This window comes from Neofelis nebulosa, chromosome 8, assembly GCF_028018385.1.
Source record: "Neofelis nebulosa isolate mNeoNeb1 chromosome 8, mNeoNeb1.pri, whole genome shotgun sequence".
In the NCBI taxonomy this organism is placed as follows: Eukaryota; Metazoa; Chordata; class Mammalia; order Carnivora; family Felidae; genus Neofelis; species Neofelis nebulosa.
The window spans coordinates 71,590,636-71,609,637 of record NC_080789.1 but is presented as its reverse complement, the minus strand read 5'-3'; the positions used below and the strand labels follow the sequence as shown (position 1 = coordinate 71,609,637).

Genomic DNA, 19,002 nt, shown 5'->3' with positions numbered 1-19,002 from the left:
TCTTAAAGTACACTTCCTAATTTTTCTTCTAAAATTCTGAATGTAGAATGAGAATGGAAATTAGGATTCTAGTTCCTGAGATATTTAGAACACATTCATTTTTAAATTTGACGAATACTTGTGGATTTTCTATTTTCTAATGGGAAAAAAAATCGGGGTTTCAAATGCTATTCAAAAATCTGGAAGAGATGAAAATAGTTGCTCATTGCTCTATGTTTACACAGAGATTCAGTGAACAGCAAAATAAAGTTAATAACATTTTTTAAGCATTTAGTTTCTACTGTAAGCAGGAATTTCTGTAGCTACCTCCAAAATGTTACATTATTCTTAAAAGTCTACTAATACGTTATCATGGCAGAAGTAAAACGTTTATTTTAAGGAAATTAAAATATTTCTACTTTATGAGATCAAATTTAACAATACTGGCACTGCTCAAAAGATGAGGAAATAGTGTATATTAAGAAGTGTTTTCCCTACACCATAAACATTGCTACTACATAGTTTTCCAAATACTCTCGGGTTTAAAGTGAGCCATTAATTTTGCTCTAGTGATTATTATAAGTGGTTCCTTTTCCTTATTAGTTTTTCTTTCTATTTAATACATGGATTAAAACTTGTGATTTTTCTCATATACTAACTTTGTTAAATATGGAACAAAATTAGGAAGTCTTAAGAGATTAAATTTGGGGCATCTATCTGAGTGGCTCAGTTCGTTTAGTGTTTGACTCTTGGTTTTGGCTCAGGTCATGATTTCACAGTTCAGGAGTTCGAGCCCAGCATCAGGCTCCCACTGGCAGTGCAAAGCCTGCATGGGATTCTCTCTCCCCTCTCTCTGCCCCTGCCCCACATGTGCTTGCACATGCTCTCTCTCAAAATGAAAAGAAGATAAAAATCAAAGATTAAGTTTGTAGCCCTGATAGATTACCTTGCATGTTTTTAGAGCACCTTTATCTATTTCCCTTTAGGGGATCAGATTTTAAAAATAAAGTGATAAACGGTCTAAAACTACACACACTACATGCATATTGGTTTTATGTCAACAGCCTACCAGAAACATTTTTAATTAATTTTTTCACTATTAAATATTCCTACTACCACCACTACACTCAGGTCTTTGCAGTTATCGCTTTTCAACAAAGCAATTTCTAGGTATTGCAAATGTGAAAGGCAAAGGCTACCACCAGGGGGCAGAAATGTGACAAAGGCTACAACTGTACAAATGAATTTAACATCTTTTTCCATTTGCAAACTGATTAATTCATAATACAATTTTGGCAAGGCTATATATTTGATACTAATGTGGTACATGTGGTTTTCTACAAAAAAAAAAAAAACTGTTTTTCAGTGGATACAGACCAAACTGATAAATGTGCCATTTTTAACTGGATCAAATGTGTGTGGCTCCTATAAAATAATGGATCTTAACCACAAAAATAACGTCAAATCTAGTGATTGAGATTCATAAGCACCACCCGAGTGTAAAATGTACTATACTTTTCATACGGATAAAAACAAAGTGTTGGTTTTAAATTATACTGCTTTAATTGAAGCAATTCATACTTAACTGTTTGAACACAATTTAAGGCTGATAAACTGTAAAAAATACATTTTTCATTTTGCAAAGAAAATTCTACAGAACTACATTTGCTACCATAAAAAGGAAAAGATTGTCCTAGCAAAGTCTCAGAATAGAAAATATGATATATTCTCCTACTAATTTTAAAGAGAAGTGAAATTGATTATATTCCATTTTTACATCACATATGAGGGAAAATTAGAAAAATACATAGCTTACCATAATGAGCACTGTTGAAGACACCTGCCATTGTCCGGCATGAAGAATTATCCCCACCACACACTCCACATTTGTCTCTCCTGGCCTTGGAGTTTAACACATGATCACAGCCAGCTTGCTTCAAAATAACCATTACAACCAAGATTATAAAAATGACTCATTATAAGCATGATGCCTTAAAAACTTTTCACAAGTACTCTTTCAATTAATAGGTGATTCTATACAATAGGATTTTTCAGAGGATCTATTGATTTTGTTATACATCAATATTTTCACACACCTTTTCACATGGTTGAAAAAAAAGGTTCAAAGGGTCATCCACATACCTCCTGCATCAAAATCACACGGGATGGCATTTAAAAAGGCAGATCCCAGATTTTCTGAATTAAAAATCCTTGGAGGTAAAAACTAGGAATCTGTGTTGTAACAAACATGGACAATAATTCTTATGTCCACCATCCATTTAAGCCACTTTTTAAAGAAATTAATTCAAAGAAACAACAAAAAAAATCTGATTTAAGGAACACATTTAAAATAACTAACAGGATGTTTTTTGTGATTTTTTTTTAACTCAAAATCTTAGAACTCTGGGAATAGAGTACATTTGAAAATTTACTTCTCCAAAATTAATAACCAGCAAAATAAGTTTATGTAAAGAATGTGTTTATGTAAAGAATGAGTGATTTGATAAAGGTGAGAGTGAATGGTTTGATCCAGGGGTTAAGAACAAGCACAGTTCTCTATGCAGATACTGTCTTCTGCAGACACTGCAACAACTCTTTGTTCTTTAGAATACTCCTAAAATTTAATGATCAAAAAAAATTTCATGAGGTTACTCAAATTTATACACAGAGTATTTCCCAAATTTTGACCAGATATTTTCTGAAAGTAATCTGCATCTATAAGTTCAGATAATCATTGTTTTTCCATTGTATAGGACTTCCTGCTAATTTAGATAAAACCAATTTCTCAGGCCACAGAGTACCCCTTTTCTAGCCTCCAGGTTATTTTTTCCTTTTCTTTGAACATCTCATCAGACCTTTGAGTGCAAAGCATTTTATCATCCAGGTAACTGGTAGGTAATAGATGTTTGGCTAACAGAAAATTGGTCCTCTCAAGTTCTGCCTTAACCCAAAGAATGAGGTCATATTACATTTGTAGTCTTTAGACCAAATTCATTATCCCAATTCTCAAACCCACTGTTTTTTAAGATCACCATCTGTAATGTATGTGCTTTAATTCAGGGTCTCATCTGCTTCTCACCCAGAATCCTAACCAGCTGACCTATCTCCAATCCTCTCCTAAACCATTGGATTATGAAGATTCTAACATGCAGATCAAATCACATCTCTCACTCAACTCCAAATTCTTTCCAGGGACCTTCAGGACTTCAGACAAGAAGTGCATGTAATAGCCAATCCCTATGTCCAACCCTGGTCCCTTACTTCCTCACCTTTACTACAACCTACTCATTCTCAATTAGCTCAAGCCTCACACCCTCCACAAGGGTTCTCTGAATCACTTACACCCTTTTCTCACACAACATCCCTTCCTCAAGATCCCTACGGCACCCTGTACATGATCCCAAAGTCCTGCATTTGAATTATTTACATGTCTCTCCCCTACTAACCTGGGACTATCTTTGAGTAGTAACTAGAACAGTATCCAGTATTTAGTAGATACTCAGTGAATGCCTGTTGGATGCACATGGGAAGTGAAGGACAAGGATGAAAAGAGGGAGGGGGGAGTATCATCAACTAACCAATGGGGGAGGGGTCACCAGAGAGGGACTCATTTCAAGTAGCAAAAAGGACTTTACAACCCTGTGTCCTAATATTTTCTATCTTTTGAAGAAGCCGATCTCATGCCTTATCTTGATTTCGCATACCTCAAGCAAAACAAAACCAGCAAACTTTCCAAAAAAAAATTTTTTTTTAACATTTATTCATTTTTGAGAGACACACAGAGAGAGAGAGAGTACAACCCGAGGAAAGGCAGAAGGAGGAGGAGACACAGAATCCAAAGCAGGCTCCAGGCTCTGAGCTGTCAGCACAGAGCCTGACGCAGGGCTTGAACTTACCAACCACAAGATCATGACCTGAGCTGAAGTCGGACACTTAACCTACTAAGCCACCCAGGCACCCCTTAGCAAGCTTATCTTAATGTTTTGTGAGTCACTCTGGATGACAGAGAATTCCTTAGTCATAGTCTCTTGACCATATTCCTAAAGATAGGGTGATATCACTAAAGGGCACTGCACTGGAATTCATGATAATTCCAGAACTGTACTCTGATGCTATAGAAGTTATATTTGGTTACAGAAAAAGAAAAATATTCTCCAAGTCATTTTACATATAAGTTACCTACCCGACACAGGCCTTGAACACAGATGTCATTAGTTTCAGTTCCACAAGGAGTACCATCGGCAACCCTATCCCTCAACTGGTAGAAGTTTGTGGTTCCAGCAACCCGACAATAGAGTTTACAGCGATCTTTTATGGCAACTGTAAGAAAAAGTCAAATTTTTGGTGTACAATAATACAGCTGTGTGTTCCTAGGTCTCAAGAAATTTTTACATCAAAAAAATATTCTAACTACTTACTCCCACTGTATTTTGGAAGCCACCTCACATTAGGGGAAAGACCATTGATGTTGAAATGTTTACCATCAAAATCAGAGCACTGCTTCTCTCGAAAGTCTTGCTTGCCTTTTGGACATGAATCAGTATTACATGATCGAAATTTCATCCTGCGGCCCACACAGTACTTTCCTCCGTTTCTTGGCCTAGTCAAATTCATTACATTTTAAAGCACATCAGTACAATATTCTTTCTGCCATTTACTTCTCAAACTGTTCCATTCTGTTCCGGGATCTGGAAAACTAATTATGTCCCACTAACACTTCCTGTTTAACAGAAGTATATTACATGGCTTTTAAGCAATTGTATGGCTAATGAACTGTAAAGACATTCATCTTAAGATAGACACTGTGGTCTGGAGGGCAGCAATGATAGCTTATTCATGACTTAACTCACAAGGAACTAACTGATGGGAATTTGGTTTAAAATTTCAGAATAGGGTTTGTTCATTTGGGGGGTAAAAAACAAACATAGTGAACCAAAGATAATCAAGATTATACCATGTTAAAGAAATATCCAGGCATCATTGTTTTGTATATACTACTTATCGCTCACTTCCATGAGTTTCATGCTATCTATATCCATCCATCTCTATTTCAACTTACACTGGAAAATAAAAATTCGTTTTGTCAGCATTTTTTAAATATGAAAACTTCCAGCATAATTTAACTATTCTGGAATTCCAATGATTGAAGTCATTTCAGAGTATTGTCATCTCTGCATCAAAAATTCTTTATTGCTTACCAATTTATCATAACAACAGACACAGTACTTAAAAATCTTTATGGAATCTATGTTCTTTTAAAGATTTTGAGGAGGGGGAACATATGCTTCAGTACTTATTTGAGCTAAAGACACTGATGCATCTATGAGAAGCAGAGAAAGAAAATATGACATGTCAAATTACACAAAAGAGTAACAACTGGTCATGAAGGTACAGATTTTATCCAGAAGAGTCAACACACAGCTTAAAGGAGCCAGGATTTCAATGGAAACACAGTAAGTATTAAAATGCCCTTATATTACTGTCATTTCATTTTTACAACTATTCCTCAAATGTAATCTCAATCAGAAAAAAGCTCTTAAATTCATATTCTAAAAGATTAAGCTGGTTAATATATAAATATTTATATATATTATATATAATACATATAATTATACATATTAGTTATATATATCATTAATTTTAAATAGTTATTAAATAATTATATGTATATTGTTATTAAAATAAATAATATATATATATATTTTTTAAAGGTTTGAGTCTACCAAGATATAAGGTAATAGGGCTCAAAGTATTCCAGAAGTTTTCTAAATCTCAGAAACTTACAGACTGACCTCCTCCAGTATAGAAGTGAATGAAACTGATGTTTACTTTCTGGTGCCTTGAGATAATCTTAATTTACAGTGACATAAAAAAGACATACTCGGGGCGATTACAGAGCCTGCTTGTGCTTTTGATTCCACCTCCACATGTTCTTGAACAAGAGCTGTAAGGTCCCCATGGTCCCCATTCACCATCTACAGGACGTGTTTCCATTTCTTTGTTTACACATAGCCCGTGGTGGCAATGCTTAAACAAACAAAAAAATACACAAAGAAATGATTCATACATACCCAATTGCAATATCACAGTAATTAAAATACCATAAATATCAGTGGAGAAAATGCACACAACTTAAAGATATTGATTCAGAAATGGGATTACATTTGACACTCAAATATTTTCTGAATATCTGCTGAGTAAGATCTGTAGAATGCAAAAAAGAAGGAAATTTCCCTTGCCTTTAAAATGTTGAGTTTCACTGGGGGGAGGGAATACTTGTATGGGGAAAACACAGTAAGATGAAAACTTTAAAGAAGTGACTATTAATACAATACAGATATATGCTTCTGGTTTTTTATGCAAAGATACGTATCACTCTCCCACTTTTTTTAGCGGTTTACTTCATCTCATCCAAAGCCTCAATGATCACTTTCTTACTTTCAACAAGAAAATGGAAATGTACACGAGAAGCTGCTCACTATCTACTATTCCTTTTATCCACCTAAGGGCACCTGTGCTCAGTCCTCAACCTTCCCACCGGTTAGGGTACATGAAAAATCCATGATCCTAGCCAAAGTCAATCCCTCTGTGCACTTGATCTCAATTACTCTCATGGCTCCAAACATCACTGCAACAATTCTCCCCTCTCTCCTACAGCATCATTGTTCCAGTCTCTAATATATAAAAACTAACCAAGGGTGCCTGGGTGGCTCAGTCAGTTGAGCGACCCACTTAAACTCAGATCATAATTTCATGGTGCGTGAGTTCGAGCCCCGCCGGGGGATTGTGGCTGTCTGCCCAGAGCAAGTTTCTGTCCCCCTTTCTCTGCCCCTCTCCCACTTGTGCTCTCTCTCAAAAACAACAACAAAAAAAAGCTAACCAAAAAGTGGTCCATGCACTGATGCCAGTCTGTGAACTAGTCACTGCAAGGAGTAGAGAAATTGAAAATAAGTACTGAATTTAGAAACGTTTATAGGATTTGGGCAGTAATTTCATGTTTATCAATGTTAAAAGTGGGCTTATATTGGGGCACCTGGGTGGCTCAGTCGGTTAAGCAAAGGACTCCTGATTTCAGCTTAGGTCATGATCTCTCTCACGGTTGGTAAGATCAAGACCCACCTGGGGCTCTGTGCTGACAGCATGGAGCCTGCTTGGGATTCCCCATCTCCCTCTCTGCCCCTTCCCTGCTCATGCTAGCATTTTCTCAAAAGTAAACGTCAAAATGGCTTATATTTGTTTTCGTTGTGGTACAATACCCAACACAAAATCACCATCTTAACCATTTTAAGTGTGGAATTCAGTAGCATTAAAATGCATTCATATTGTTGTGCAACCATCACTGCCATTCATCCACAGAGCTCTTCATCTTCCCAAACTGAAACTCTATACTCTTGAAACACTAACTCCCCATTCGCTCTCCCCTCCCCCGCCCAGCCCCTGGCAACCACCATTCTACTTTCTGTTTCCATGAATTCGGCTACTCTATGTATCTCATAGAATTAAAATCATGCATCACTTGTCTTTCTGTGACTAGCTTATCTCACTTAGCATAAGGTCCTCAAAGTTCACCCACATTGTAGCATGTGTCATAACTTCCTTTTAAGGCTGAATAATATTCCATTGTATGTGTGTATATAACATTGTTTTTTCATTCATCCATTGATGGCCACTTGGGTTACACTTCCACGTCTTGGCTATACAGAATAAATGCTGATGGCCACAGGCCTGTACAGAGATCTCAAGGCTGTTTGCAGTTCTTTGGCATATATACCCAGAGTGGTATTGCTGGATTAGATGATTCTATTTTTTTTTCTAATTTTTTAATGTCTATTTTTGAGAGAGACAGAGAGCAAGCAAGGGAGGGGCAGAGAGCGAGGGAGACACAGAATCCGAAGCAGGTTCCAGGTTCTGAGCCATCAGCACAGAGCCCAATGAGGGGCTTGAACCCACAAACCGTGAGATCATGACCTGAGCTAAAGTCGGACACTTAACTGACTGAGCCACCCAGGCATCTCTGTATTTTTAATTTGAAGATCTGCCACACTCCTTTCCAGAGAATTGGCTTACATTTTGAAGGTTTTTGTCATTTTGAATGTTTTTTTTCTAATCATTTCCATCATTTTGTACAAGTATCGATTTAAATTATCAGAAATTTTAAAAAAGACTGGTCCTTTACTAGAGCTAATTGGAGAAGTACTCCATTAGTTCATTCTCATTAATATACAAACATACATAATTACCCTCTTTAACAGAATTTTCCTTAGATCTCACTTTCCCCACCAGCTACTGTTTTGTTTCTCCCTGAAAAAGCCGTCCATGACCATGGTCTCTCACTGCCTCTGCTCTCACAGCCCCACCCTCTATGAAGCAGCTCATGTGGACATCACCCAATGCCCAGTTCTCAGTCTCTGTCTTACTTGATTTAGCAGTATCATTTTTCCCCCTTCTTGGTTTCTAGGTCTCCACTTAATGCTGAACTTTTTGGGCTCACATCACCTTTATGCTTCCCTATCAACAACGATCACTCCCAGCCCAGATCCTTCTCCTGAACTCCAGGCTTGTGTATATAGCTGTTTACACATCTTCACTTTAACGTCTTACATTTCACAAATCCCACCAAAAGTCAACTGCCAACCCCTTAAAATCTGCTGATACGATCTAAGTTGATCAGCCAAAAACAGTCAACCTCTTCTTTACAGTTCACATTTAACGTGTTAGCAAATGTTCTAGTTCCTTCAAAAGCAAATTGACTTTTAAGTATCAACCTAGTGCTCCCAGCTCTGGTGTGAGCCACTGTCATCTCTCATCTCTATCACTGCCATACCTCTCCAAGTAGATCTCCTCTGTTTCCAACTCTTGCTCTCTAGAGTTTAGTCTCAACAGCAATCATAATGATCCTTTTCAACTTACTTTAAAAGTTAGCTCAAATCAGGTGACTCCTCTGCTCAAATCCATCTTTTTCATAACTTTGAAATATATGCAAAGTTCTCACAATGGCCGACAGGGACCTACAAAATACTCCTCCAGTTACTTCCTATACACCACCCTTCACCCCAGCCACAATGTCCTTCCTTACTCTTCCTTGAACCACTCCAATACTGCAGATTTAGGAGTTTAGCTGTTCTTTGCCTGGAGCTCAGTTCCCCACAATATTCTCCATAGCTAATTCCCTCATTTTAAGATAGCTCATTAGTCAACTTTCCATAAAATTTGCTTTGACCACTACATTTTATTTTTTTTTTAATTTTTTTTTCAACGTTTTTTATTTATTTTGGGGACAGAGAGAGACAGAGCATGAACGGGGGAGGGGCAGAGAGAGAGGGAGACACAGAATCGGAAACAGGCTCCAGGCTCTGAGCCATCAGCCCAGAGCCCGACGCGGGGCTCGAACTCACAGACCGCGAGATCGTGACCTGGCTGAAGTCAGACGCTTAACCGACTGCGCCACCCAGGCGCCCCCAGACCACTACATTTTAAATTGCAGTCAGCCCTCTCCCACTACGAATGTAAGCTTCATGAAGGCAGCGATCTTTTCTTTTTTGTTTGCTGATGTATCCTGAGCACCTAGAATAGTGCCTGACACATAGTGGGTCCTTGATAAATCTTTGTTGAATGAATGAATCCTATAACCAAGCTTATTAATTAGCAGGAAAAAAGCTTTGTGCCCTCCATTAAGATCATTCAAAATGATAAAGCCATTAAAAGTGAAAAACAAATCTCTGAATAGAATATACTATGTTCTTATAAATTTGGGGAACATCTTCCAGAAACGTTTCAAATAATCCTTTAGCACTATTTCTGAAAAATCCAAGAAAAAGAATGTTGTATTGTTCACCATGTAAAAAAAAAAAAAAAAAAAAGTCAAGTCATTGTCAGGTAAGTTCCACTCTGTTTATGCTAATAGTTTTACTACCACAAGTATTTAAAAGATAGTCATATATGAAAGATAGTCACAAGATAAAGGGACTAAAAGAATATTGAAGCAAAAGATAGGACATTTAGAATTTCCTTGAAAAAAGGCCCATTTATTATTGAATGTGGCTAATGCAAAGAGGCTCACTCTCTTCAATAAATGATAAAAGGGATTTTATATCTACATGATACACATGTTACCCCAAATGCATTTCTGCTTTTAATCTATACAAGTTTTAAAGTAGGTCCCAGTGTCTCAACACATTTACCTTGAATTCCAACAAATCCAGGCCCTTTACACTACACCTCATATTTGAACGGCTAAGTAGTACATGAAAACATGCTCAAGATGGAGAGTAATCAGGATAACACAAATTAAAAACATAATAGTATTCCATTTTGCACCTAAAGTGTCTAAAATTTTGTTACAAGATTAACAAGGTCATCAATTGGCAAGACATGCAGCACAACTGGAACTTTCATACATCACTTGCGAGAGTCTCAAGTACCCATTTTGGAAGATGGTTTGGCAGTTCCCTATGAAGTTACATACATGCACCTCCCCTATGACCCAGCAATTTCTAGATATTTGTTTACTTCAGAGAGATGCAAGCACATGCTCACAAGACTGGTATGAGGATGCTCATAGCAGCTTTATTCATAATGACCAAAACCTGGAAGTGACCCAATTGTCTATCAGAAGAATGTATAAAAAATTATGGTGCATTTATACAGCTGATTTACACTGCAGCATAAAGGAATGAAGTATCAATACAACATGGATGAAACTCCAACATCTTGAATAAAAAAAGCTTGACCCCTTTTCCCTCTGCCCACAGAAAGGGTGTGTGTGTGTATGTGCGTGCATGTACATACACTATATAGTTCGATTTACATTAAAATCAGGAAGTATGTTCTCTCTCTGGAAAGAGAGAAACTCTACAGAGGCTAGACAACTTTAGAGTGATGGAAATGTTCTCATCTGGATTGGGATATTGGCTAAGTGTCCATCTATATTTGTTAAGACTTACCAAATTGAACATTTGATATCTGTGCATTTTACTCCTATATCTCAATTTTTTATCATGCTAATGCATTGACCGGATTTAGACTACTCAGTTATAAATGGTATATGTGATGCATGTAAATATATCCATCGCTATGTTAGCCACATGCCATCAAGCCTGAAGTTTCATGGCACAGAGTAAACTTTAAAGTTTGCTAAGGCACTTAAGGACCAAGCAGATTTGAATCTGGGGACTACCTTGGAGCAAGTCTTCTAATGAGCTAACAGCTGTTTCTAATTCAGACTACAACAAGGTTTTTTTCTCTGTTCATCCTTAGATAATCAGTAACTCTCCCAAAAGCCAATTACCAGTACTGGTCACAAAAAGTGAGAAAAATAAAGTCTTTCATATTTTTGGTCTTCAAAATAACAATTTTAAATAAAGATAAAATTTTAAAGTTCAGTTCTAGCTCCAATCGACGAACTGAAGAAGTCCACTAGAATTTTGGTCCCAAGGTAATCTGAGTGCTAAACCATTTCAGAGGACTTCAGCTACTGCAAAAATTGCTCAAGTCCCAATAAAACTCTGCAATGCAGGCAACATTCACAGAAAACACATGCCTTTTGACAGAAGGCAAGGAGAAGGGCAATGGCTGGTGCAAACATTTCCATGAAGCAAAGAGCTGGTAAAGCAAAAGATCAGCTAGTGACCCGGTCCTTCAGTTTCTACTTGTGCCCAATGTGAAGTTAACAAAAGCGGCAGCACTAGCCAACCCCATTGCCAAGAAAGCGTTCATTTTGTGCTGAGGTAGCTCAGAGGCGGCGTCAACAGACTCAAGCTTATTCAGCGCAGGCGGCACTGGCTACCAAGGCCAATGGAACTTGCCTTCATCCTGAAGCACCAAGTACCACCTGACTTCATCCTCACATTGATGTTTGGTTATCAGGGTAAACCCTGTCTCTCAGCATCATGTTTGCAGATTTAAATTAGTTCATGCCTGATGTTATATGTTCAGGCAGTTTACTTTATGGATATGATGTATTTGAAGACATTTAGAACCAATAAATATCCAAAGAAGCCACTTAAAACTTTCCATTATACCTGGTTGAATTTTAGAGGAGAAAATGTAAACAATGGTAACATCCCTGAATTTGGGGAAATTGCTGATCTATTAGGATCTTTATGTCTATACTCATTGTTAATAAGACTAATATACTTAGGTAACTATCTGTTCACATGGCAACATTGATTCACTAGCAGAGCAAGAGTTGACCCATCATGAAGAGCGCTGAAACGCAGAGCAATCACTTCCTTGGATAGTCTCTTGATACAAGACTCACCCTTCCAGGAAACCTACCATCCCAGGACCACAGTTTGTGCCATCTGCAAGGGGCATGTGCTGAGTGCGACAACCCTTGTGAACTCCTTCTGCACTCGTACACCAGAGACGTCTGCATTGCTTCTGCAAGATAACAAAAAGCAGACAAGAGTAAAATAACACTACAACCACCAGATCAATTCAGTGTAAACCATCAGTTTATACATTGATCTTACAGATTTCATGGTTTCAAGGTCAGAGCTGGAAATAATCAAGCCAAAAAAAAAAATTCACTAAGTTCTAATCATTGATTTGCCTCTGAACACAAAATGGCAACATTCAGTTTTTAAGAACTTTTGGATTTTCATCACACACTGAACAATGGGAGAGAGAAATTAGAGTGGAAATATTCAAAATTATGGGGGACATTTTTCTCTTTGCAAGACATTTTTCTAAAGGACTTTTTGTTGTTAAATGTTATTCACAAAGAGTTTCCAAAAGCCTCTTTTGATACGATAGAATGTATGAATAATGTGCATAGAAATACTGTATAATGTATACTGGTTTCCTACTTTGTGAATAGAATGCATACTTTCAAGTTGAACAAAGGGCTCTCAAGTTTTCCTAAGAAACAAAAATCCAGAGGTTCACAGGAGCTATACCCAAGATAATTCCTTTTTTCTGAATTTAAATTCAATGTTTATTTAGTGGGTAGGTCAGGTAGAAAAGAAATGGATCTCCAAAAATTATGTTAAATCTCCCCTCCTCAATAGTGGATATTTAAAAGGTTAACTTTTTTTGGGGGGGTGGAATGCAAGCTGGTGCAGCCACTCTGGAAAACAGTATGGAGGTTCCTCAAAAAACTAAAAATAGAACTACCCTACAACCCAGCAATTGCACTACTTGGCATTTATCCACGGGATACAGGTGTGCTGTTTCGAAGGGACACATGCCCCCCATGTTTATAGCAGCAGCATCAACAATAGCCAAAGTATGGAAAGAGCCCAAATGTCCATCAATGGATGAATGGATGAATGGATAAAGAAGGTGTGGTGTGGTGTGTGTACACACACACACACACACACACACACACACACACACACACACAATGGAGTATTACTCGGCAATCAAGAAGAATGAAATCTTGCCATCTCCAACTACGTGGATGGAAATGGAGTGTATTATGCTAAGTGAAATTAGTCAAAGAAAGACAAAAATCATATAACTTCAATCATATGAGGACTTTAAGAGACAAACCAGATGAACATAAGGGAAGGGAAACAAAAATAATATAAAACCAGGGAGGGGGACAAAACAGAAGAGACCCATAAATATGGAGAACAAACTGAGGGTTACTGGAGGGGTTGTAGGAGGAGGGATGGGCTAAATGGGTAAGGGGCACTAAGGAATCTACTCCTGAAATCATTGCTGCACTATATGCTAACTAATGTGGATGTAAATTTTAAAAAATAAAAAAATAAAATCAATAAAAATTAAGATAAATATTACTATATGGAGTATGTTTTGCCTATCTCTGCACCCATGGCTATTTAACTTTCACTCATTCAATTCAACAAACACTTAGTTTGTCGCACCTAGTATGTGTCAGATCCTAAACTGACCACTGGAGATGCATATTTCCATGAGTCAATGAATCTGCATTCCTGGTCCAATGATCCTCACAATCTAGTAGTGGATCTAACCTATGAAAAATCCTCAAAGTTCTAAAGTAATTATTTAATAACAACAGGCCCTAGATTTTTTTGGATTCAAATCTGTGTAAATTAAAATGTAGTCTATTAAATTCCTGGGTCCTTTAATACAACTAGTTATCAAGACACTTCTGTCTTTAACACCCCCACCCCCACCCCAAAATAGTATTTGAAAATAAATATTTGAATGTTTTTAAAACCTGTTTTCTAAATGGGAATACTTGACATAGGATTTTGTGAGAGTTATTGTCCGAACTGTCAGCACAGAGCCTGACACAGGGCTCAAACTCATGAACCGCAAGATCGTGACCTGAGCTGAAGTCGGACACTTAACCGACTGAATCACCCAGGAGCCCCCGAGTTTTCCCGTTTTTAACCCCTTTCGGGCAAACAATCTATGTCTCTAAAAGTTAAAACTTCGAAGATACATTTAGTTCACCTTCTGTTCAAGAGAATAAAAGTACTTTTTGAAATATGTTCTAACTTTAACTTTATGGTAGTTTAAAAAACAAAAGAAGGACATAATTTTCTTACCAAGTAGGGACATACTTGTGATCCAGGGCCAAACATCAGTTCACACTGCTTGTTCACATCGTACATTAATCCAGGAAGTTGTGAAGACAGATCATATATTCTTCCATTTGGTTTGTCAAGGAGGCATTCCCCATGGCCAGTACTGTACCCAAGACCAAAAATATTGTGAATACAGGTGGATACATAACAGAAGATTCTTCATCACAGTCAATGCTCTACAGTTTCAGAAACAGTATGTTTTTTCATAATTTAAAAGTGAATACATACGAAAGTCGCAAAAAAAATCCATTTCTCATTTGAGCCCCATAACTGCTTTGAAGGTGTAATTTTAAAAAAAGTTGAAAATTCATCATAATATAATTTATGAAACCAATTTATGTAATCACACTATATTTTTGATCTATTTTGTTGTCCAATAATAATCCCTTCTATTAAATGCCTAAATTCTCAAAATTTTTATTTTTTTATTTTTTTAGTTTACTTTGAGAGAGCAAGAGAAACACACAGCAGGAGCTGGGGAGGGGCACAGAGAGAAGAGGAGAGAGAATCCCAAGCAGGCTCCATGCTGCCAGCCCAGAACCAGATGCAGGGCTCAAACCCAGAAAACCATGAAATCATGACCTGAGCTGAAACCAAGAGCTGGATGCTTAACCAGCTTTGCCACCCTAAGCACCTCCACCCCCCAAAATTGTCAGTATGTTGTAGAAAAAAGTTTTTAAATCATTTGAGAAAGTACATTTATAGTTCTCAACAACAAAACAAAGCAGTTTCAGGAAGTGTTACGTTGTGTCCACTTCAAAGAGGCAGAGTTTGTGTTTTGGTATTGCTGCTTCCAGAATGCCTGCCTGGTTGTAGACAAGTTAATGTGCCAGAGGCTGGGACTCCACGTGCCAGAGGCTGGGACTCCTCTGCAGTAATAGTGACACTATCCACCTTGTAAATGGCTATTCAAGGATACATGTAAAGGACTTAGAAAGTGGCAAATAGGAGAAATATTTGTTGTTCACTTCTGGTTTGTAATGCAGTATTTAGCATACAGGAAACTGAAAATATTCAACCATCCCAACTGGATTAAAAACAATTCATTCCACTACCATAATTTTAAGAAATTTAGCAATTTTTATTGGCTAGAAAGATGTTAAATTTCATCCAAAAATGAACATGTAACTTAAGTCAGCTTGTGTGTGTGTGTGTGTGTGTGTGTGTGTGTGTGTGTGTGTGTGTGTGTGTCTTTTAACATTTCCATTGGAGAGAATCCCATTAGCACCATTCAAAAATAAACACATTCCCTGGTATTTTTAACCAATACCTCAAGCTAGCCATTGAACAAAACTATATGCAATTATGTATACAACAGCAATTGTGCATTATGCTTTTAAATCGACTCCCCATACAAGGATTAAAAAAAACTGATCATCTTGGGATTTATGAACATATTACAAAGCATAGTTTCATTTATTTCCATAGTTCTCACAGAAGAGGTAACTAGCAACCACATATACTGGGGATTAGAATATATAAGGAAATGAATATTGCGTTTAAACAAAAAAAATTACTTAGAGCTTGGTCTTGCCTTTTGGCAACTTTCAGTAAGATAGAAACACCATTTGGTTAAAAGTGGGGAAGCAGAGAAACGTGGGAGATGGAGATGAGGCAAGAAAAATCGATCTGCCCCCTCTTCAGACCTAGGAAAATCCTCCAGAAGAATATGTAAGCATATAAACTACTCCACATCCCTCTGGCCACAGAGAGCTATTTGGAATACTCAGAGTTGGACCTCAGCTACTGTCTGTCCTTCTAAGGCACCTCAAAACTTAAACCACTTAAGCTCCTCTTATATTACGCAGTACCTACTGAAAAAATTCAAACACGTAAGAAAGCTGTGAATCTAAGTCTCCCCTCAAAAACAAGTTATCCTAATAGAGCTCCCAAATCTAGGTCTGACCTGCCCCCACCAAAATATTTTAGGAGTGAAATGTGTATATACAACTCTTTCCTTGTTTTTAAAAACCCAGTTGTACAAAGTAAACAAATTTAAACCAAAACTGGACAGAAATCACTTTAAAATAACAAAGTTCAAAGTCCACAGTCTAATAAATGTTTCATTATTTAACTAAAGTAATATAACTTTAGACTTACTCTAGGAATTCAGTGATATATTTCTGACTACATTTTGACCAGGTCCAAGGACTTGTGTGGTAATTTAAAGTTGGAGCCATTACATGATATTGGTGTTTAATCCCAGGTTCCTTACATTTAAAACTATCATCATGTGGAACGTTGAATCTAAAAATAAAAACAAAGAATATGAAAATATGTAACAGATCTTAGAAGATAAAATACAAAATTATACTCTTGATCTTTCCCATAAAACATTATAAAATCAGGGTTATCTTCATGTTTAGAAGCACAGGATCTCAAACACTACATTATAACTTTTATCAGTAGCACTATTTGTTGATTTTGACACTAAATTGGAGTCTAAACAATAAAAATGTGGACTCTAGCTTACCTCATCACAAAACTGACTGAGCACTCACATAAGTACTTGCAGGTTTCAACATGCATAGTTGTAACGGATGTGTGAAGATCAATTACATAAAGGTGTTACCAGTTTCTAGACCACGGACTATGACCACAGTATCAAAACTTCTTTAATCTCTCATTCCTTATCATTTTATAGTGTCTACATGTTTCGTATGAAACAGACTAAGGACTGTTTCTGGTCTGTATTCACTAAGTGATTATTGACCGAATTCGAATAACAAAAACATTCCACAAGGGCAGCCAAATCTTCCTAAGAGCAAATATATTAAATAATTAGCTGGTCAGCAACAGATCCTATGCCTTCATTTGAGGACCCAAGTATAAACTTGCATTTACAAGGAACATTGAAACCACCTAATTCAGCTCTTTGCCTGCAGAAATTTGTACTTAAATACCAGTCTTTTAATTAAACTACTTACCCATATTCTAAAGACACCTAAAGAGTTTCTCAGGGAGAAAATAAAGGTCTAAGGTGGTATTCTCTGCAAGAGCAGTTTTTCATTAGTTAGTAGCCTTGGCGATCAGCTAATAGTGCTTTCCAGATGTTGCTGCAATGCATCTACACCCCTCAGGTAAGCTCCTGGTCCTATCCTCCACTTTAACAATTTGAGTGTGCACCCTGCTAATAATCATGAAACATAACCACACTGCAGGGGAACTAAAGAGGCACTAGTTTACTAAAAATGGTTTCCACTTGAAATTATCCCTGTTGAATATGCTAATGATGTAAGGCATGACCAGGAAAAGACAGTATATTAAAGAGGGCATTCTAGCCTCAAATCCCTATTAGCAGATGAACAAGAAATGCCAGGAGTGCTCCGGTGCACATTTGGAATCCCTTTCACAGGATGAGTTTGTAGGGGTTTCTGACTTTCCATGGGAGCTCTGAGGCTATCTCATGGAATCATGGCCTCCATTCTTAGAGCACAGAACCCCAGCAGAACTTATAATAATGCAGGAACGGATAGAACCCCTCCCTAATTTTTAGAAAAAGAAAGACACACACACACAACTATGGAGCTGGAAGAATGACTTAAAAATCTTTTAATGATTAAGTAATTCCCACATACCACATTCTCTGCTGGGGCTCTGAGCTTTAAGAGCAAAAGTGAGTTGGTATTGTCATTTTATCAGGAGTTCCCCAGAACCAGAAGCCCCTGCAGGCCCTCCCATAAGATGGTAGAGGACAGTACCTGGTCATGTATGGGGTAACAAGGGATAGAGGCCAGAAGTGCTGGTCATAGTAATCCAATACAGTAAATGAAATAAAAGAATTCCCAAGTGCTAGTTCTTTGCTTAGTCTGTTGATCAGTGCAGCCTGTCTGACCTAACAGATCACAAAAGAGCCAGAGTTAGCATTTCAGGGATGAAAATTATACTAACAATTTTTTTTTAAGACATAGAGCTGCTAATTACTCAACTAAAGATGGAATTTTAAGTCTTCTGTGCAGTGATTACTAGAAAACCTATTACTGAGGTAGCAGAAAGTACTTACACATGGCCAAGTTCGTGCGCTATGGTAAAGGCAGCACTCAGTCCATTTTCTTCACTAATAGAGCAGCTCCGTAAAGGATCACACAGGGTACCTAGTTCTGCTAAACCTGAAAAATTTCATAGTTGTATTTGAAAATGGGAAACATCAAATCATAAATAAAGCATTTACTATGGGCATTACTACTTAGAAATCGATGCAAGGAAAAAAAAGGATGTAGAGTTGGCTGTTAATACCACATAAGTGTTTTTTAAGGTGAAGGAAAAAAAGAACAGAATGATTTATCTGCAGTTGAAATATTTACCAATTCCTGGATTTTACTGAAGAAAATAATTCAAAATATGGGGCAAACAAGTGTTTAAAAAAAAGAAAAGGAAGAGGAAAAAGTATTTGTTATGCAAAGGATGAAGTTTTAAGCCCCATTAGTGTGGATACTAGAAAAGGCAATGAATGTTTAAATTGGTAATAGAACTAATACAGAAAATACACCACTATAATAAA

The 19,002-nt window shown here is 37.2% G+C and overlaps 1 protein-coding gene across 3 annotated transcripts in view; it reads right to left on the bottom strand.

Moving 5' to 3' along the window:
• Positions 1-19,002, bottom strand: part of ADAMTS20 (ADAM metallopeptidase with thrombospondin type 1 motif 20) — a 180,211-nt gene that overhangs the window by 91,296 nt on the left and 69,913 nt on the right. For all 3 annotated transcript variants that reach the window (XM_058743069.1, XM_058743070.1, XM_058743071.1), the window contains exons 8-15: positions 18,505-18,610; positions 16,602-16,748; positions 14,463-14,604; positions 12,256-12,360; positions 5,861-6,006; positions 4,398-4,579; positions 4,163-4,299; positions 1,796-1,913 (exon numbers count right to left, since the gene is read on the bottom strand). In XM_058743069.1, the coding sequence (XP_058599052.1) occupies positions 1,796-1,913; positions 4,163-4,299; positions 4,398-4,579; positions 5,861-6,006; positions 12,256-12,360; positions 14,463-14,604; positions 16,602-16,748; positions 18,505-18,610 (1,083 nt within the window). The remainder of the gene's footprint in view (positions 1-1,795; positions 1,914-4,162; positions 4,300-4,397; positions 4,580-5,860; positions 6,007-12,255; positions 12,361-14,462; positions 14,605-16,601; positions 16,749-18,504; positions 18,611-19,002) is intronic.